At 37.1% G+C, this 22,414-nt stretch overlaps 1 protein-coding gene across 8 annotated transcripts in view; it reads left to right on the top strand.

Moving 5' to 3' along the window:
- CCDC141 (coiled-coil domain containing 141) overlaps nt 1-22,414 on the top strand; it is a 227,767-nt gene that overhangs the window by 177,598 nt on the left and 27,755 nt on the right. For 5 of the 8 annotated variants that reach the window (XM_019838320.3, XM_019838319.3, XM_019838317.3 and 2 more), the window contains 7 exons: nt 3,551-3,730; nt 4,319-4,444; nt 6,716-6,904; nt 8,416-8,595; nt 10,305-10,454; nt 20,318-20,458; nt 21,258-21,452. In XM_019838320.3, coding sequence (XP_019693879.3) covers nt 3,551-3,730; nt 4,319-4,444; nt 6,716-6,904; nt 8,416-8,595; nt 10,305-10,454; nt 20,318-20,458; nt 21,258-21,452 — 1,161 coding nt within the window. Of the gene's footprint in view, nt 1-328; nt 1,246-1,278; nt 1,590-3,550; nt 3,731-4,318; nt 4,445-6,715; nt 6,905-8,415; nt 8,596-10,304; nt 10,455-20,317; nt 20,459-21,257; nt 21,453-22,414 lie in introns of those variants that run through there. The other 3 variants (XM_019838318.3, XM_045034076.1, XM_019838322.3) reach the window with 3 other exon arrangements.

Raw genomic sequence — 22,414 nt, 5'->3', positions numbered from 1 at the left:
CACTTCCAATAGTACTTTATTTCAACCATTAATTCACAACTTTTTTCCTAAGTCTGTAGTGAGAGACACAGCTCAAAGAAAGGTCTGCCTACAAAGTATCCTATCCATTACATAAGTATAATTTGACATAAATCAGGTTGACTCCTTGTGATCAGGGAATTCTTCCCAAAGTGCTTACAAGCTTCTTGATCGATGATGAACTTACTGCACTAATTATCAATGTAGGGCTTACCAATCTGTAAATTATGTATTCCATCCTTTCCCCCCTTGTGAAAACCAGGGCATTCTCCTTTCTCTAACTTTCTGGCACTTTTCTTATTTTCTGTAGATTTGCAAAGATAACTGACATCTGCAATTTTCCCAGTGCTCTGAAATGTGATCAATCTCAGTCTGGAGACTGAATTCATCTGGAAGAATTAGGTTCTGTAACTCTTCTCATCACTCTGAGCAACTCTTTATCTTCTCTAGCTCAACCTTCGTGGTTTGAAGACCATCTTATTAAGTCTATGTGGGGAAAAAAAGTATTTATAGTGCTGATTTATCTAATACTATTCTTAAGCATCAGAGAAAACTTGCTAAGCAATTCGCCCATGTTCTTATGTTGTACGGGTGCTTTACTGTAAAAACTAATTAAGTGATTTTTCATTTGGAACATTTAGAACACGTATTATCTATTGATCTGTCACCTTTCACATTTTTACTTTGTTCGTTATATAGTCTTTAGTCTCTTAATTGTGTACTTCTCTAATTTACACCCAGAAGGAATTCAAATATTTGCAAATTGCATTTTTGTCTATCCTTTTTATTACAACTTCATTTCAGAAATTTACTTTTCAGTTACGAAATTTCCAGTTGTATCTTTTTTTTTAATTAGATTTCAATTACCAATGCAATTATCTCTCCTGTCCTCTCTACATCTGTCCTGTACTCTCTTGATCATATTAATCATGGGTATTTCAAAGTGTTTGTCAGCTAACTCCAACATCTGAGCCTGGAGTTGTTTCTGTTGTCTACTTTTTTCTCTTGGTTTCCAGTCATGTAGCCCTGTGTTGGCAGGACTGGTGAATATTCATCAAATATCAGACATTATGTATAAAAACACATGCTTTACCTCAAGGTCCTTAAAAACTGTCATATAATAAAATTCTTTCTTACTGGTAAGAATTAAGATCCACATAATAGTTAACTTTATTGGTTCAGTAACATTCTGAGATAGGAAATCATTGGTAAAGCAAGTAAAACACAGTTTTAATTTCTTCATATTTTTTGGACCATCAGGATTTCAAACAAACATTATTGTTGAAATGTGGTAACCAGTTTGTGGTTGCTAAAGAGGAAGAAGGCCTGCTGGCATTTTCCACTGAATGTTCTGCTCTTGATTGGGTTGCTGTGGCTCGTCTTTTCAAGGTTGACACCGAAAATTTTTCAGTTCATCTAAAAAATCATCAAGATCAGAGAAATTGATTTATGTGAGAACTCTGGGCAGACATGTTAATGAAAGTGCTAATTTACTAATATATAGCAGTAAATATCAAGGATGCTATCCAGGATACTGCCTTCCTGTTATCAACGTGTCTGGAAAACAAGACACACCATTCATTGTGCCTGAATCCAAATGGTAAATGGGTAATTTAGTACCCTATTAGATAAGATTATGACAATTTTTTCCATGCCCCTAAACAGAAGTAGAATGAGTAGTGTGTTTACTAACTAGACCTTGGGCAAATTATTTAATCTTGGTGAGTGGTCAAAATACTCAAGTCTGCCAAGTACATAATCACTCTTCTTGAATCCTGCTAGCTAGATAGCACAAATACTACTGTGCACTCCCTTTTCCAGGCCTCACTAGAATCATACCCTGCTGATTATAGTCGACATTGATATGCTGCAATTTCCAAGTTTACATTAAATTATATATTATATTTTGCTTAATAGTTTCTTAATAATATGTGAAAGTACCCTAACTTTATTTATAGCATCTTTTAAAAAAATATTGTTCAGGATGGGTTCTGCTGAAGTTGTCTGATATCTTTCATGATATATTATCATCTTGTTAACCATAGTTACAGCATATATCATTTTATTTCTGAATCTCCAAATTCATAGGAGAGATCTTATTTAGAACTTGCAATTATATTCTTTTGTAATTAATTGGCACTTTATAATGTCTAAATTAATATAAAAATATAAATGTGAAATATTAATGTCATTTAAAATAATTTAGAAATAAGATGGTCTGTTAAAATACTCCAGCACACATTTATGACACTGTCTTCTGACTACAATCTAAAAGATCCCTTGACTTCTAGATCCCTAGCTGTAATTGTGATTAGAGTAAAACCTTGGATTATGAGTAACTTTTTCTGCAAGTGTTCCACAAGATGAGCAAACATTTCTAATACATTTTAATTTGATAAACAAATGATGTCTTGGAGTACAAGTAGGACGTGATGCCGAATGTCACACGATCACAACTGAGCCAATGGTTCTTGAAGTTGGCTTCGATATACAAGTGCTTTGGATTATAAGCATGTTTCCAGAATGAATTACGCTTGTAAACCAAGATTTTACTGTATAGAAATCTATGCATATTTGCTCCTGAGAAATTCAAGGATTTATTGAGAAAGGCTAGCCATCAAAGTAAAAAAACATTGTTTTGTCAACTAAATATTCTTCTGCATTTTTTTTAATGTTTGCACTCACAAAAAAGTACATGGTCTTACTCTTTACTTCTTTTATTCTTCTGACTGCAATTGAATTTCCCCTGTTTAAAACCATTGTTTGTAGGCTTTCAAATCAGGCAGCCAGAACATGTAGAAATTGGACATGTAGAAATGAAGAGGACTCTGAATTTAGATGTTGTGATTCTGATTAATAGTTTCTTAATAATATGTGAAAGATACCCTAACTTTATTTATAGCAGGGATTTAAAAAATATTGTTTAGGATGGGTTCTGCTGTGTATTATAGGTGCATAATAGAGATAAAAATACAGAGATATATAGATGTACATTTCAGTTCTTACAAAAGGGAGTAGGTTTAAGAACTGTTCACAAAGAAAATTTGAAATAACTGTAGTATATACAATGGGATAGTTGAAAGAGAAAAGCAGACCCCTCATATTTCCTGGTGCTGAGACTTTGACATATTCTAATGAGTTATTTAACATTATTTACAATGTTAAAATAAAAGATGGAATATACTTCAAAACTTATGCATTAAAATAATCTTAACTTCAACATTTCTGGATCCTGACACTCATTTAATCACCCCTTAAACCCCAGGAAATAACCAGACTCTGGCCAGGAGTAGAGAGGGTGGGGAGTCAAACACTACTGGATTTTAAAGTACCCAGGACCTGGTGTCCGAGCATAGACCAGAGGTTCTGAGAACCCCACTGTGCCTTTACACAAGCATTCCAGATTTGTCTTGATCTCAGAACCATGCTCCGTGGTGGCCATGATCAAGTGTTTGTCTCCTAAAAGAGTGTATACAAAAATGTTGTGTCTCTTGGGGAAGAAAAGCCATTATATGGATTATTAATTTAACAGGCAAAAAAGAATGAAATACTAAATGTGAAAAATGAAGTGCACTTTATGGAGAACACTATGGAAAGCCAGAAGGCAGAAAGAGAAGAACTCAGCCACCTTCGGATGACATGGCAACTTAAAGCCACAGCAAGCAAACCTGTGAAACAGCAGTGGGGAGCATTCAAAGAACAACTTAGAAAGGTACAGGAACATGCATGGATATCATTAAGTCTTAAAAAGGAATGAAATTCTGATGTACACTGCAACATAGAAGAGACTGTGAAACATGATGCTAAGTGAAATAAGGCAGTCACAAAAGGGTAAATGTTGTATGATCCCACCTACAGGAGGTACCCAGAGTCGTCAAATTTGTAAAGAGAGAAAGCAGAATAGAGGTTACTAGGGGCTGAGGGAAGGAGGGAATGGAAGTTCCTGGTAAATGGCTATGGGGTTTCTGTTTGGGATGGCAAGAAGTTCTGGAGATGGCGATGGATGCACAGCAATGTGAATGTTCTGATGCCACAAAACTGCACAATTAGCAACTGTTTAAAATGGTAAATTTTGTTATGTGTATTTTACCACAAAACAAAACAAAACAAAACAAAACAAAACAAAGTAAAGGAAACCCAGGGCCTGTGCTTTTGTTCATTGGTAGTTTAGGACCACAGAATCACTTGAGGTAGTGAGTGTTTTCATGGGGACTGAAAAGTTTGATGATGCACCAGTCATCACTGGATTGCCAATGGTGTCCAAGAACATAAACACATAACTATCTAATATATATTTCAGACCACTTACAACTTAAAACTTCTTCAGGAAGCACTTATGCCTGTGTCTGCACTTGACCTTGGAGGGAGCCTCCAGACCATTTTAGGTCTACAGAAAAAATGGAGTGAAATGAAGCCTCACCTCCAGGTGAAGAAACAGATTGATGGACTTGGGTGAATGGGAAAAAAAATCAAAAACTGTTCAGTTGAGATTTACCTAATTAATTTTAACAGACTGGTGAATTGTTATTTTTTAAACAAAAGCATGGCTTGTCTAAAGCTCCACTTTTTTAAAAAATGTTTGTTTATTTTGAGAGAGAGAATGAAAGTGCATGTGCCCACACTAGAGCGGAGGAGGAGCAGAGAGAGAGAGGGAGAGAGAGAATTCCAAGCATGCCCTGTGCTGTCAGCGCAGAGCCTGATATGGGGCTCCATCTCATGAACCATGAGGTCATGACCTGAGCTGATATCAAGAGTCGGACTCTCAACCAACTGAGCCATCCAGGCACCCCTAAAATTACACTTTAAAAACACATTTTTCTTACTGTTTTTCTGCACTATTCTGTATTTGATGATACACAAATATTCAGGCTACAAAATGCCTGATATATTATCTTAGATTATTTGAATTTACATTAAGCTATCACATATATTCATTTTAATTATTTCCCTATAGACATGTTTTAGATTAAGACATCTCAGAACAAGGGTAAGCAAGCTCTGACACAGAGGCTCTGCTCCCCTTTGTCCTTGAAATCACCACTATGATGTCACCATCCCCATTCACTGGCACCCCAGATTCCTACCACTCTCCCAGGAATCTTGCTGTGCTCTCCCATTCTCCCTCTCAGAGAGCCCTCAGAAGATGAGAGATAAAACCATGAGTCATGTTCCCAGGCCCAGACTGCCCATGCATTCCATACCCTCCACCTCCTGCCGCTCCTAAACCTGATACAACTGTCAAAGATATTTGCCAGTCATGCTGTCCTCTTGCCTGACTTCTTGTTCTTCACTGCAAAGTTAAGATATCTGCATTGCTGTTGGTTGCTACTTCAAAAATGTTGGCTTTAAAGAATGCCAAATCAGAAGACTGAAGATTCCTTTAGGGAAGATCTATTTCAGATTCTTTTTTTTTTTTAATTTTTTTAACGTTTATTTATTTTTGAGAGACAGAGAGCATGAGTGGGGGAGGGGCAGCGAGAGAGGGAGACACAGACTCCAAAGCAGGCTCCAGGCTATGAGCTGTTAGCACAGAGTCTGACACGAGGCTTGAACTCATGAACCATGAGATCATGACTTGTGCCAAAGTCAGACACTTAACCAACTGAGCCACCCAAGCACCCCTATTTCAGATTCTTTAAAGGTAAAACTGATATAGCATAAAACTACCCCCTACACACACACACACACACACACACACACACACACACACCCCATTGTAGCCCATGGTGAAGTCTTTTCTATAAATTCTTAGAAAATTCAATTAGCCTACATGTTAGCTACTTTGATATACCTTGTGTTATATGCCTACTGGCATTTTGTGTATGTATGCATGCACGTGGCCCTGCACATGCATGCATGAGTAAATTCTTCTAAGTCAGGGGCCATTCCCAAGCTTCATTAGTTCTGTCACTGTGGTATGCATATATTTGATTCCCCTATGCTTGATTTCAATTTGAAGACCTTTATTAGGCTACTCTTCTGCAAAGTATTTCCTTAGCCTAAATGATTTCCACTACTTTTCTCCTTGGTATAAGCTCCATCCCTGACATTATAGTAGCTTCCTCTTTGAGTTGTCCAGCATTTGCAAGTTCTATCCCAAAATCTGGATTCCTACAAGGGGTATCTGAGTGGTCCTAGGGAAAAGGAAGCTGCTTTATCCCTCTCTACATGTGGTGTCTATTTGTGGATTCTGGGATGACTGTTTTTAAAGTAGCATATCTACCACATTGCTCAGCTGGTAGTTCATTCTGATCATTCTGTTACCATGAAGGACAAATAATTCCCCCAATATATTTTTAGACTTGTCTTCTCTTGATGTTTTTATCATACTGATTCTAGTTTACATTAAATATCAGAGATGATCATGGCTTCATCAAATATCTAAAATGCATTCATTTAACAGATAACTGGAGTATTTGGTGTGCCACAGAAATATGTGACTTTCTATTTCACCACCTAGCTTTGAAACATGTTTTTTGCATTTATAGCAATTTTTTTTAATTTCTAAGAAGATGGGAATAGAATAATGTATCCTTAGCATCAAACACAAAGCCTGGATTTGCAAGGATGGGGTGGGGCTGACAATAAATAATAGTTAGCAAATGAGAGAATAGTGATTGAGACCTTCCTATAGTCAGTTATAAAGGAAAAAGCTGTCTAAAAGCTGGATATCTTTTATTTCTTTCAACTTCTTTAGCAACTGAACGTTGAAGTTCAATACATTGTAAAAGAATCAGAAGAGTTAACTGGCAAAGGAGCCCCTGTTAAAGAGAAGTCTCAACAACTGAAGGAGCTTATTCACCTCCATCAAAAACAGCAAGAGAGAATCCAAGATTATGAGGATATCCTGTACAAGGTAGTCCAATTCCATCAAGTTAAGGAAAAGGTAGGATTTGTCATGGATATCTGGAAGACCCTCAGCTCTATTTTTTTTATTATTTATTTATTTATTTATTTATTTATTTATTTGAGAGAAAGAAAGAGAGAGAGAGCAAGTGAGCAGTGGAACAGGCAGAGAGAGAGAATCTCAAGCAGGTTCTATGCCCAGCATGGAGCCCAAGGTGGGGTTCAATCTCATGACTGTCATATCATGACCTGAACCAAAATCAAGAGTCATATGCTTAACCAGGTGCCCCAAGACCCTCAGTTTTAAATTATGAAATTAGAAGGACACCTGAGTGGCTCAGTCAGTTAAGCAGTGAACTCTTGATTTCAGCTTAGGTCATGATCTCATGGTTCACGAGATCAAGTTCCACATCAGGCTCACACTGACAGTGCATGGAGCCTACTTCTGATTCTCTGTTTCCCTCTCTCTCTGACTCTCCCTGGTTCGCACTTGTTCTCAAAATAAAGAAATAAACTTTAAACTATGAAATTAGAAATAAATTATTGTGTAATAAAGGCCAAGTTGCTTTTTCTGGTATCAGAAGTTTTCCACAATCTGGCCTTTAACTTTTTCTCACTAGCTTCTATCCTCCCTTACATTCCAGCCAAACTGAACTTTTCTTTGTCCCTTAAAGATGATGCACACCTTCCTCACTCCAAGCCTTGACTCTCAGGCTGCTATTATCTGACAGGTCCTTTTTGCTCTTCTCTACTATTTAAACTCTATCCTTGCTTCCAACAAGCCTACCTTACTTGGAGTGATTTGTTTCTTTTCTAAATTCCCAGAACTTTCATAGTTTATCTCACACATCTGTCATTTTTAGTATCTTGATTCTTAATTACTTTCTCCCTTCAAGTGTAAGCTCTCTGAGGAAAGAAAATAAATTCATGTGTTTTTTGGGTTTGTTTTTTTTTGTATCTTAAGTACCTGACATTAAGGAGTGCTTAGTACAGGTTCAAGTTATTAGCTTCTACTTTCTTTTAAATGTTTACTTATTTATTTTTGAGAGAGAGAGAGCAGGGAGCAGCAGAGACAAAGGGAGAGAGAGAATCCCAAGCAGGCTCTGCATTGTCAATGTAGAGCCTGATGAGGGGCTCAAACTCACAAACTGTGAGATCTTGACCTGAGCCCAAATCAAGAGTCAGATGCTTAGTCAAATAAGCCACCCAGGCATCATGTTATTAGTTTCTATTAACAGAAAATGGAGATGTGTTGATATCCCTTTAAAATAGCCTCTGAATTTACTCGGATCACAAGCCTAGATCTTGCAAAGGTTTTAGGCTATGACCTTCTTTAACAGAACTGGTAGTATTAGTTCCTCAATTTTACCCTCTTGGTTTGAAGCCCTGTAACATTTATTTGTCTATAACACTAGTAATTATAGATGAGCTTGGCAACATTTTGACCAGGTAGTAAAATCGGTTATAGGAAGTAGGCTTTTTGTTTAAAAAAAAAATCTGTCTTCCTGAAAATATGAAACCCATGTTAATTGTTAACATCCTCAATTTCAGCTGGGTCATCTCATCAAATCAAGAGAAATGGAGTTTTTAGAACAGCCACAGGAGCTGGAGGATGGCCACGAAGCCCAGGTTCAGCTCAGTCGCTCTCAGGAGAAGCAGGCACACATTGAGCAGCTCCATAAACTGGCCCTTTCCCTGGGAGTGGACATCATCTCTTCAGTACAGCGACCTGTAAGCAACTTAGAACACCATCATTCATATCTAACTAAAGCTGAGAGTTGGGTTATTATAATATCAATGAAACCAGGCAGATTGCCTAGTACATGTTAAGTTAAAAAATACATTAAGCCACTGGGATAGTTATTTGTGGTGAATGTCTACCACCTATAACAAAAGAAAAAATATTTAAGGAGAAAATCTGTTTACACAAGTCTTGTTTTATACACCTATTCTCATGCTAATTAAAAATAGAATTGTAGAGTTGTGTTGTCTAATATGGCAGTCAATTTTTCACCTTTGAAATGTGCCTAATGCAATGAAAGAACTGAACTTCTAATTTTATTTATTTTTAATTAATTTAAAAAATTTAAACTGACAGTATAATTATGGGAAAACTTTTATGTATGTTGGGAACAGCTTGGGTATGTGAATCTACATTTTAAGTTATCAACTATGAAATTTGAATACAGATCAAGTATTTCTGACAGAAGTTTAGCAACAATTAACTAGATTTCAAAGACAGTATAAAAACTGTATTAATATTGTCTACATTTGGTTACATATTAAAATGATGATATTTGGACATATTTGGTAGAACAATCCACATTATGAAGATGAATTTCACCTGTTTCTTTCTTACTTTTTAATATGACTACTACAAAATTTTAAATTATTCATGTGGCTCAGATTATATTTTGATTGGACCAATGCTGCTTTAGCATTTCAGATCTGGAAGGTATTCTAGACATAAGCCAGCCCACAACACTCATTTTATAAAAGAAGCATCTGAGGCCCAGAGAAGCTGCTTAAGCCATGAAAACTCAGAATGGAGGAGCCTCCTGGCTTTGCAGAAGGCTTGGGCACCAGTCATTGGACATGCTTTATGCCAGTGGACTGACATTAACAAAGGAGCCTAAAAGAGAAGAAAATATTTCCAGATCAAATTTTTCTAAATAATATATTGGACTCCGATTTAAAAAAAAAATCCCTTTCTAAATTCCTAAGTTTAGTGAGAAAAGATTGTTTTTTCTATCCAATATGTATAACATTAATAAATCATAATGGTCAATTTTATTTCAAAGTTCATTTAAGATATCCATTAAACTATATGGAATGCAAAGAACATAATTTTTTTTAAGCTAAAAGACAGAAATACAAAATAGAATCAGTTTTTACCAAGAAGGAACTTTCTTTCTAAAGAGTTTTATTTTATTAGTAAAGATATTACAAAAAAAAAAGTAAGACATCTCACTTTGCACAAATAATATAAATTGTTCTCTAACTCTTGTCTGCCTTGGCCTCAGCAGCCCTCTGTGCTGAGCAGAGATTGGTGCACTTCCATAATGAATCTGAGGTTAAGTTCAAGTTGACAGGAAAATTATAGTGCAGAAGCTGAAGGTTTCCAATGCATATTTTATGCTTTTGAAGTAAAAATTATACCTTATAATAAACGACATCTTTGAAGACTTGGGTGTGATGAGCAAATCTTCAAAACTTAAGTTTCAAGACTGGAAATGCAATGGTTTGCCTTCCCTGACATGTTGGTGTCTGGCTTCTTTCTGAAATCATTACAGCATATTCAGATATGCTTGAGGTAAAGTAAACCAGGAACCTAGTTTTTAATGTCCTCTATGAGTTTCATAAAGCAGGTAAATAGCACATCCGTCTCATTGCTGTTTTGCCCGTTCCCTTTGTCACTTGCACTTCCGTTCCATTTTCAGAACTGCTCTAACATTTCTGCCAAGAACCTGCAGCAGCAGCTGGACGTCCTTGAGGGGGATGGTGTGAACTTGCGTGCCAAAGCCGAGGAGTATGAACGGACCCTGATCCGCTGCTTGGAGTACTGCACCACAAGGGACAATATAAATGAGGTGGGGTGGTGGGAGTGAGCAGTGATATTGCCAGAAGTTGCTCTGAACCTAAAGCATGTGGCTCAAGTGTCTGCACCCATGCACACACAATCAGGCGACCATTTATTCAATGTTGACCTTTAATCTACCAAGCAATAGTCTCAGGGCTCTGAAAGTTTGAGTAAATTTCAAGCACCCAAGTCAGTATGTTGTCAATGAATAGAAAAACCTAGAATGTACCATTATGGCCTTTTGTTTGTTTCCTTATCCCCACCCAAGGCTGTACAGCAGTTGCTTGCTTGAGTGGATACAGCCTGTCAGGATAGAAAGAGTGATGCTGTCTCCAAGCAGCCAGCTCCAACCTGCTGAGATTCTATTTAAGCACCATTGACTCATAGTGAAGGGGGTGCCAAGGGCCAGGGGAGCAGGCTCTTTGCCTCAGAGGCTACAAAGTATTATCACCAAAATCAAGTGGCTGGTTTCATGTTTACTCGAATGAAGTAGACCACTGGCAAAACAACTTCTAGAGAAAAAAAGAGTAACATGAAAGTCAACCTCTGCATCCATGCTCCCCCTCACGAACACATAATTCTACCTCCTCTTCCTCAATTCTACCCAAACCCAACCCCCAAATATGTAGTGAGTCACAGTCACCTTCCCCTAGTTAAACTTCCATTTAAATAAACCTACCCTTGGGGAAAAACACAGATCAGGACGGCAAGGGTCCTGATTTTTTTTTAATTTACATCCAAATTAGTTAACATACAGTGTAACAGTGATTTCAGGAGTAGATTCCTTAGTGCCCCTTACCCATTTAGCCCATCCCCCCTCCCACAACCCCTCCAGTAACCCTCAGTTTGTTCTCCATATTTATGAGTCTCTTATGTTTTGTCCCCCTCCCTGTTGTTACATTATTTTTCTTCTCTTCCCTTATGTTCATCTTTTCTGTGTCTTAAAGTCCTCATATGAGTGAAGTCATATGATATTTGTCTTTCTCTGACTGACTAATTTTGCTTAGCATAATACCCTCTAGTTCCATCCACATAGTTGCAAATGGCAAGATTTCATTATTTTTGATTGCCAAGTAATACTCCATTGTGTGTGTGTGTATATATATATATATATATATGTATATATATATATATATATATATATATATACCACATCTTCTTTATCCATTCATCCTTTGATGGATATTTGGGCTCTTCCCATACTTTGGCTATTGTTGACAGTGCTGCTATAAACATGGGGGTGCATGTGCCCCTTTGAAACAGCATACCTGTATTCCTTGGATAAATGCCTAGTAGTGCAATTGCTGGGTCATAGGGTAGTTCTATTTTTATTTTTGTGAGGAACCTCCATACTGTTTTCCAGAGTGTCTGCACCAGCTTGCATTACCACCAGCAGTACAAAAGAGGTCCTCTTTCTCCACATCATCGCCAACATCTGTTGTTGCCTGAATTGTTAATGTTAGCCATTCTGACAGTGTGAGGTGGTATCTCATTGTGGTTTTGATTTGTATTTCCCTGATAATGAGTGATGTTGAGCATTTTTTCATGTGTCGGTTGGCCATCTCGATGTCTTCTTTGGAGAAGTGTCTGTTCATGTCTTTTGCCCATTTCTTCATTGGATGATTTGTTTTTTCGGTGTTGAGTTTGAGAAGCTCTTTATAGATTTTGGATACTAACCCTTTGTCTGATATGTCATTTGCAAATATCCTCTCCTATTCCATCAGTTGCCTTTTAGTTTTGCTGATTGTTTCCTTCACTGTGCAGAAGCTTTGTATTTTGATGAGGTCCCAATAGTTCATTTTTGCTTTTGTTTCCCTTGCCTCCAGAGATGTTTCCCTTGCCTCCAGTAAGAAGTTGCTGCAGCCAATATCAAAGAGGTTTTTGTCTGCTTTCTCCTTGAGGATTTTTATGGCTTCCTGTCTTACATTTAGGTCTTTCACCCATTTTGAGTTTATTTTTGTGTATGGTGTAAGAAAGTGGTCCAGGTTCATTCTTCTGCATGTTGCTGTCCAGTTTTCCCACCACCACTTGCTGAAGAGACTGTGTTTATTCCATTGGATATTCTTTCCTGCTTTGTCAAAGATTAGTTGGCCATATGTTTGTGGGTCCATTTCTGGGTTCTCTATTCTGTTCCATTGATCTGAGTGTCTGTTTTTGTGCCAAGGGGCCCTGATTTTTGACTGAGAACTGACAGCAGAAGACAAGGTACTATATAATTCCAGACTTATCTCCATTTAGAGTAAAATGTTTCTGAGTCCATTAGTCACAAGTCCATTACAAAAGTAGGTACAGGAAAAGGAAGCAGTAAAGCTTCTCTAACATTCTGTTAGCCTCAATTTACACATTTTCTCCAAAGTTATCTTCTTTCTTCCCATCGTCCTCCTCCTTCTCCCCCACCCTGTCCCCTGCCCCTTTCCCCTCCTCTTCCTCCTCCTCCTTCCTCTTCTTCTTTGGTAAACTTTTGTTTTGCCAAAAATCTCTCTCCCTGCAGGGATGTTCAGCTCTAGACTGACTGAAGCCACAAGTGGAGGAGGCTAAGTCTTATTCCTAGCTCCCTATGGCTGTTTCCATCTTCCTGAAGTGCTGTGGCATTTATGGAGCTCGGTCCCCCTGTTCAGGCCCTTCCCACAGTGGTTCTATTTACAGGCTGCCTCGTGATGTGCCTCTGCTGGGAGCCAGCTAGCCAGGATGACAGATGTACCTTGTAGTCACAGTAGGGACACCCCAGGATTGTCTGTACCGTAACAGGAATGAGCAACCAGATACATGTGGGTTTGCTTTAGGAATCAGATAACACTTTAACATGATCTTAAACACTAAGAGAACTAGTCTTCCCATTTGCTTCTACTTCATATCCAACTTATCTTTGATGTAAGTTACAATTTCACATTTAAAAGATCTTTGAAAATCTTTGATCTAGTTCTTCTTTCCTTCTTATGGAAATGTAGTAGGCATGTCACAGTTTAGCATCCACATCCTGGAATTTCCAACCATAAGCCTAATGGGAAAATAAGCAGAAGGAATATTTTCAGTACAGTTTAGTAAAATAAATGTATGTATGCTCTAGTTTTATTGTGAAGATCAAAGTACAGATGGGTAATTCCAAGTGGTGAAAATATTTATACACTTAGAAATTTTTTTAATGCTTTATTTATTTATTTTTGAGAGAGAGAGAGAAAGAGCACAAATAGGGGAGGGGCAGAGAGAGAGAGAGAGAGAGAGAGAGAGAGAGAGACAGAATCTGAAGCAGGCTCCAGGTTCCCTGCTGTCAGCGCAGAACCCAACGTAGGTCTCAAAGTCAGAACTACAAGATCATGACCTGAGCTGAAGTCGGACGCTCAACTGCCTGAGCCACCCAGGCACCCCTAGACATTTTTATTATATTATAGTTATTAATATTTGGTGTAGGTACTTGAAACATTATATAAAATTAAAAGCAATAGTTTACACTACTTTTTGGTATAAAAAAATGAAGTCAGACACCCCACTAGGGAACTAAACCAAGCATTACATTTGATTTTTTAAGTTGATTGGAAAACACATTGTTTTGGTTCTAATGTGCTTAAAGTGCTTCTTGGAAGTTCACAGATGCTGAGTTGAAATAGATTTTGAAAGATCTCTACTTTGACATCTTCATTTTTAAGATGAGAAAACTGAGGTGTGTAAGATTTTCACTTGAGCAGTGTGCTACCAAACTGCAGAGTTTCTGTTCATGTTGTGTTAAGGAGTCAGCTTTGGGCCAAAAGCTCATTTATTGGGCATTGGCATTTATTGGGCACTGACACACTGTCACTTGCTAATCTCAGAGTTCATTACTCGTTCCTGTTTCAGCCCATTCAACTACTGCATGGTCTAATGTTCCATGAATCCTTTTTCTGTGTTTTCCTCTTCTAGCCTTATTTTACGACATATCTGTTACAAGCTGTTTATATGCTGATGCTAATAGCACAGTTCCTTTGATGATGCCCTAACTAACTTACATGGTTATAACTGCACTAAAGGCCGTCAGAAGAGGACTCAGTACCTCAAGGCAAAATGAAGTGGGCTGTTCTAAATATGATTTTTTTAAATGTGATATGATATTCTGTAAAGATAAAGAACCATGGTTTTGTGCCTTGATTATCTTTGGGTAAAATATTCTCATTGTCTAATTTTATACACTATGTAAGACATAGGAAATTGTAAAATCTCATTTTCTCCACATCTACCTTCACAGCCTTCAGACTGCCAGATTTTGGGGAGTTTTTTTTTCATTCATTTTACCCAAAGATACATTTGTATGCATGAATGTTGAATTTCACTATATATTTTCTTGCCTGGCAACATAAATAAGCTGTTAATACACAAGGCATTTACAGACACTCTCTGTGGTAATATGTGACGGAACACTATTAGTTACTCATTCATTTACATATCTTCATTTAGAAATGTAATACGTTAATATTGAGCATGTTTTCTACCTGCAACTTGACCAAAAAAATTACTTTTACATTTACATAATGTTCATGGAAATTTGTAACTGGAGTCTATTTATGGGTCACAAACAACTACCTTGCTGAAAAAAATAGCAATGACAGAATTGGGTTGGTGTCCATTCTTCCAAAATAAGTTTTGCAAACAGAAGCTTTCATATAATTTTATTTTTTTAGCCAGAAATTTTTATACTGCAGCAACATCAGGAAGGTAGCAGAAAAAGACTTAGTGCACACATAGTATATTCCATATGTCAGAGTCTCATGTTCCACTTACACACATTTTTATGTCAATTTGGGTGAGTCGGTCATCTGAGTTACAGGGATAGAAGGCAGATTAGAAGCAGTAAATTAGAATCGAGGGAGAGACACGTATCCAACTAATAAAATCAGACTTCCTGACATTGTATAGCACTTTGCTATTGATTGACAAAATGACCATGGAGAGTCACCCACTGGCAGGACAAGAAGCAGAAAAAGAATGCATGGATGCGGAAAACATGCAATGGGGCAGCATTGTGTTATAGTAAAGGTATTCCAGATTGATAGCCCTCACTAGTGATTTTAAGAAAAAACTAAACTATCATCATTCAACACATATTACCAATGTGGCTACTATGTACTGGACCACAAGACTACAACAGTCCTCAGGAAACATAGAGTCCAGAGTGAATTAAAGCCCATGGGACTTCAAGTCACAATGAGTCGTGACCAGGCCACACTGTGGGTCCATTCAGAGGGTATGTATAAGAGAATAGGAAAGATTATAATTTGTTCTGAAAATGCCCATCCCATAGGCATAAAATGTGTTAGAAGTTTGGTGTTTAACATCTGCAAAGTGACTCTTTTTCCTGAAGAATATAGAGAGTTGAAGTTTAAAATCATAGTTTTTGGGTGCCTGGGTGGCTCGGTCGGTTAAGCATCTGACTTCAGCTCAGGTCATGATCTTGTAGTTCGTGGGTTCAAGTCCCTCATCGGGTGAGCTTGAGTCCCACTTTGGGTGAACATGAGTGTTGCTTCTCTCTCTTTCTCTCTCATTCTCTGCCCTTTGCTCACTTGCGCCCCCCCAAAAATAAATAAAATAAAATAAAATAAAATAAAATCATAGTTTTCATGTCCAGAAAATAAAACAAATATATTATGAAGACAGTGAACTTGCAGAGTTTGTAAAATACCCATTACTGAGACGTGCTGCCGTGTCCAGTGTCAAATGGAGCTCCCATCTTCTCTGTCCAAGCTGCCCCACTTCTGCTGCTACAGTTCTGGCCCTGAGCACAGCAGGCAATGGTGCAGTTGCCAAGCAGAAGGAGGCCAAGGGAGCCTTGTCCCCAAATCTCTCCAGGACTTAGGCTTAATATTCTACCCATAATAATTGTAGCAAATCATTCAGGTTGAATTATGAAACTTTGGGTCCTTTCATTTCAAATGCAAGTATCCCTGGGCCATAATAACTGTGAAGCCTCTGTTACTCAAAATGAACACCAGAAAGCTTTTTTCTCAAATGGGCGAAAGGATGGGCAAGAAATGAAGCTCATGAAGTGGACCTTAAGAGAAATGGACTGTTGATTTTGTATTTTTGATTCTGGCCAAACCTGTGCCATAGGTCCAATGAAAGGCTTTTGTCTTTAATGTGTTTCCTTAGTTTTAAAATATCCCATTTCCCTCACATAAATTGGCCTTGCCAGCTCCAGACTCACAATAATACATTCTTCTGCCAAAGCAGCCTTGACCAGCTTCGTCAAGACTAAGAATAGCAAGCCAGCCTGGTTGTCATCAGCCCCTTTTGCTTCTGCTTCTTCCCAAGGAAGCTTTGTTCATTCCTAACCCTGAGAGAGGCTTACTGCTCCCTGGGAAATCTGGTGATGATGTTCATTCTGCTAGTTTCAAAAGAACTACAATTAAAAATTTTTTTTAAATGTTCATTTATTTTTGAGAGAGAGAGAGAGAGAGAGAGAACACACACACACACACACACACACACACACACACACACAGAGATGGAGTGCAAGTGGGGGGAGGGGCAGAGAGAGGGGGAGACACAGAATCTGAAGCAGGCTCCGGGCTCTAAACTGTCAGCACAGAGCCTGATGCAGGCAGGGCTCGAACCCACAAGCCGTGAGATCATGACCTGAGCTGAAGTCGGACACTTAACCGACTGAGCCACCCAGGTGCCCCCAAAAGAACCACAATTTCAAAGTCTTAATACTTTTTTTCCTAATTATACCTCTATTAACTTAGTCTGCATATTCCATAACAAATATGGAGGAGCTGAACAAGTAGATTGGAAAATCACATTATTCATTAGAAAAAGAAAATGCTCCTGGTGTTTTAAAGACTTTTAGAAAAAGTTGTTAATGTGGATTATAACAACATTAAAAATTTTCTAATAGGGTAAACTCTCCCGTCCAGCTTTGGGTGTTCTTTCCTGCTTATGTCCTCCTGTTGAGCAGTTGTCTTGGCCATTTTCACCATTCCCCATTGTTGACAAGCTAACTAAAGTTAGAAACAGCTGCGGGAACAATGATCCCATAGCGAAGCGACCATGGCACTCAGTTTCTTTAAAAATATGACAAGTTATATGGGGATTAGATGGGAAGTTAAGTTTTCATGTTGGAACATTTAGGTAAGAAATTTAGGCACGATTAGATTTTTCTGAAAATCTAGTTGCTAAAGGCAGTTTGTTCATGTTGCCTTCCGCTTGTATCTGCAATAGTCTGAAATTTGATCTGGGAAAGGTACAAGATTTAAACTGCATTTCTGGTGGGACCAAAAGGAAAAAGTGCCAGCAACTTTGTCAAAGGAGCTCATGTGTCAGAAAGAATCTGAGTCCGTTTCACATACCCATAGCGCCATGAGCATTCTTTGGTCTTATAAATCATCTTCAGTGGAAGTGCATACATTCTGAAGAAACAGAAATAAAATTGTGCTCATCATTTACCAGTCTTAAATTTTTTGATCCAAAGTAGATTTAAAATTTCATGGTTTAGAATTACAGTGCTAAGGCTCAGCCTTTCTCCATTCATCACATAGTTTTCAAATAGATGTTGATCTTTCCCATTTAAACAAGCCGATGTAATCCAATGATTATCAGATTGATGACAGAACCCCTCTTCCTTTCTCCTGACTGAAGTGTATAATATATATCATGTTCCAATACGAGAAAAAAAGAATATAACATTTTATTTTCTAATGGATACGTGTTAGTGACAGGACGTATATTTTCCCTGTTCTTTCTTCTTTTCTTATGTTTATTTTTATTAAAGATAAAAATTATGTTTTAAATTGTGGTAAAATACACATAACATAAAATTTACTACCTTAGCCATTTTAAGGGTACAGGTTAATGATATTAAGTATATTCACACTGTTATACTACCATTACCACTCTCCATTTCCAGAACTTTTTCATCATCTCAAATAGAAGTTCTGTACCCATTAAATAATAACTCTTTATTGAGACCATCTTTTTTAATACAAGAATATGTATTTTAATACAAGAACTATCCTCAGATAGTTGCTGATTGTGACTTTAGGGAAAAAAGTTCCTGCCAAAGCTCTATGTGAATAATGCAGGATGTAGTCCCTTTGCATTTTAATCCCATTTGTTTTTTCCCCCACTAAAATCAAACATGTGCAGATTAAAACACTGAATGTCAAAGAAGTTAAATATTTATTGGTTATTTCATAAGTATAGCAACAGAAATATGATCTTCTCAAATATTTTCCTGAGTTCTAATAGAGAAATAGTTTTCAAATTTTGGAACTATAGTTCTTTCCACCTCTTCAGAATGTTACTGATTTATCACTTTCAATGTTTAATATGGTCTCTGTGCTTGGCTTAGTTGGTAGCTTAAAACTCATCTTCAACAATTTCATTTACCATATAAAATAAACAATGCCGATTAGGTATAGGTGTGTCAGGTGCAAAAATTGCATCAGCATAATAATTTCCATGCATGCAAGTCTGCCAGGGCATTTCTAGATAATCGTCTCCAAGAAATGGTAAAGATAAAGTCAAGGTTCTGTTTTTATAATATGCAGAATTTGAAGTAAGCATTTTGAGAAAGGAAATATTTTTTTAGGGCAGATATATTTTTTTTATGCATTACAAGTCTAGAATCTGCATGTACACAGCTCTTATTCCCTTCCAAATAATTTATTTGCTGCCATTGAAAAGAATTTTAATATGCTTCTGACTTTTCTTATCATTGCTCAGATTTATCAACCATGACATTGTTCATTTTTTGCTGTTAAATGCTTCCATATAATCTAAGAAGGTTTATGTTTTCTCTGTACTTCCCCTTGCTGATAATATAAAGAACCTGTCAATATGTTTATCTTTCTTGAATATGGAGAAGGGCACAGAAAGTGGTGTGTTTAATGGAATGGGCTGCTAGAACTTTGGTCACTGGTAAAGGTGACCTGTGTGTTCTCCAGGCGTCATGATGCATGCCCTAGTCTCAGTTCATAGCCCTATGCTTGGTTTATACACAGGTTAGCATTGCCATCAGTGGTGACACTGTCACTTTACTTTGGATTGGAAGGACATCTGAAGTTAGTGGCCTATACCTAATAAGGAAATCTCTTCTGGAAACTGCTCATGAAAAATAACTTTTTAAACTGGATTTGGACAAATAAAGTACTTTTCCTACTAAATCTCATATTGGGTCTCCTCTTACATCTCACTAGTGTCCTCAGTGGTCTGTATATCAACTCTTCATTGACCTCTTCAACAGGAACAGCTCGTTGGAGCCTCATAAATTCATACCTGATGGCCATAAGGGTGCCTTGGGGCACCTGGGTGTCTCAGTCGGTTAAGTGTCTGACTTCAGCTCAGGTCATGATCTCACTGTTGGGGAGTTCAAGCCTTGCACCAGGCTCTGTGCTAACAGTTCAGAGCCTGGAGTCTGTTTCAGATTCTGTGCCTCACCCTCTCTCTCTGCCACTCCCCTGCTTGTGCTCTCTCTCAAAAATAAACAAATAAACATTAAAAAAAAAAAAGAGCCTCTGGAGGTAAAAGGATCTGGGGCAAATGCTAGCGCACTGAGAATAGAATGAATGGGGGCACTTGATGTCAAATCAATACAAATAAGAAAATTTGAGTTGTTGAAAATCTATGGTGTGTTAACAATTGTCATGTTTGGAGGCCAAAGGATATTCTATACTTATAAATCTAATTATAAATTACAAATCAAGAAGTACAAAGAACAATTTATGCTTACTTATATTTTGGGGATATGTTTAATTTCACATATACCAGACTTGTTTCCTATTGCAAAATCACTGAATACATTTTGAAGATTATCAATATCTTGAAGTGTTTAGACTTTTTATTTTTTACAAGTCAATATTAGTGTCCTCATTTTAAGGAAATCACCTCTTTCTTTTTACTGAACTACAGCTCAAAGAGTCATTCAAAGATATAAAAAAGAAATTCAACAATTTGAAGTTTAATTACACTAAGAAAAATGAAAAAGCTCGGAATCTGAAGGCTCTTAAATATCAAATTCAACAAGTTGATGTGTATGCTGAAAAAATACAGGTAAAGAGAAAGTGTGGGTGGTGCATTTGTGTGCGTGTATGTGTGTGTGTGTGTGTGTGTGTGTGTGCATGTGCATGAACTACTACAGTTACTGCAAAACATTTTGCATTTTAATTCTAGATGCTTAACCTTTGGGCCTTTTTGTAGCAATGGGACTGAGAAGGTAGTTTTCTGCTTTTGTGACAATTGGGTTCCCATGTAAATTGTTTAAGTTAATTTATCTCTTGAGGCAGCTCTGGAATGGATTGTACCAAACTTATCCAGCCTCTCTGCTTCCATTCTTCCCCACAGCGCATGCACACACACACACACACACACACACACGCACACACTCGTGCACACGCATGTGCACATACATGCATGTCTACACCTTTTGTGCACCCCTTTTCCTTTCTTGCACCTGCCAATGTCAGGAACCTCCTCCACTGCTCCTAGAACCCCTGGCTAGATTATTTGAATACCTTTCCCAGGAAGCAGTGAGCTTATTGAAGACAATAAAATATTTTATTTTATGATCGTTGTCTTTTTTAATCATAGTATCATTCTCAAAATCTGGAATAAAAGCTGGTATATAGTGAATTTTCTATATGATATTAATACTGGATCAATAAAATATGTGGAAGAAAACCCATTCTTTCCAAAATACATTCGTGATAATTATTATTTTAATATTATATAATAGAGAAAGCTGCAAAAATCTCTCCAAGTTTTTCTCTTATTATATAATCACTATCTAGCCCCATAAATAAAAATTGAGTGTTATTTTAAAAGCTGGGTGTTTTTTTTTTTTTTTGCACAGGCTTTGAAAATGAAAATGGGAAAAGTTGAGAATAAAACTTCTTATTCTCTCTTAAATTATCCAAATAATAAAGTGAATGTCCTTTTGGAAACCATGAAAGATTTGCAAAAACATGTGGATGAGTTTGAAAAAGTTGTGACAGATTACAAGATGAATTTGGACCTGACTGAACATCTCCAGGAAATGATAGAAGAGGTATCTTCTTGTTGTTGTAATGATATCCATATGTAATGTTGTTTTATAAAATTAACTCTGCTACTTTAAAACAATGCTGCTTTAGATGTTATTGTCATGAAATCTATACATCTCCTCCTTTTCATGATTATTTTCCTAGGATAATTTCTTAAAGTAGAATTGCTAGACCAAAGGGAATGAATGTTACAAGGTTTTGATTGTATTGTCCAAATGTTCTTTGGAAACATTTTACTAATTTTCTCTTACCAGCAACATATAAGAGTTTCCCATTTCCACATGACCCCATCAACTCAAGATGTTTAACCATCATGGAATTATGTTCACTGCTTTTTAAAATACTCAAAATGACTTACTTATTTCACAGAATTTGAAAATGTTTAGAAAGAAATGTGATACTGGGATTTTTCAGGTAAAAAGATTGTTATTGGCATTATTTTTGCTTTTGTCAAGAGGATAAATGGTAGAGTGCTCATACACCGTACAAAATTTGACAAGTTAAAATTATTATTTGCACACTTCATATTGAAGAAATTCCACACTTGAAGTTCTTTGAAGCCCATTATTCTGTGAGACAAAATGTGTCTCTCTTTACCACTTATGCAGCAGTGTTTAGATGTAACACCATGCTAAGGAGAATGAGGATGATCATTCTTCTCTATCTGATGTATAGGTTTGCTGTAGCTCTCTGGCACGTATTTAAAGGCAGCTCTTAACAGAGTCATGTGCTTCTATTTCTTGCTCACCATAATTGCTCCGGCCTTGGTCAGACACATTCCTTCCATCACAGTTATTTAGTATTTTTTGTGAGAAACTGTCTCAGTTCTCCACTGTATTTTGAAAATATTACATGAGGATCTTCTATTAAAAAAAAGTCAAATGCTATTCTTTAGATGATACTTCCTTAATTGATAAACTAGATCTCATTCTTAAAAGAGAATTTATTTATTAGAGTGTTAGTCAGG

This window comes from Felis catus, chromosome C1, assembly GCF_018350175.1.
Source record: "Felis catus isolate Fca126 chromosome C1, F.catus_Fca126_mat1.0, whole genome shotgun sequence".
Classification (NCBI taxonomy): domain Eukaryota; kingdom Metazoa; phylum Chordata; class Mammalia; order Carnivora; family Felidae; genus Felis; species Felis catus.
The sequence above is the reverse complement of the archived record's forward strand: the minus strand, read 5'-3'. Positions and strand labels throughout refer to the sequence as shown.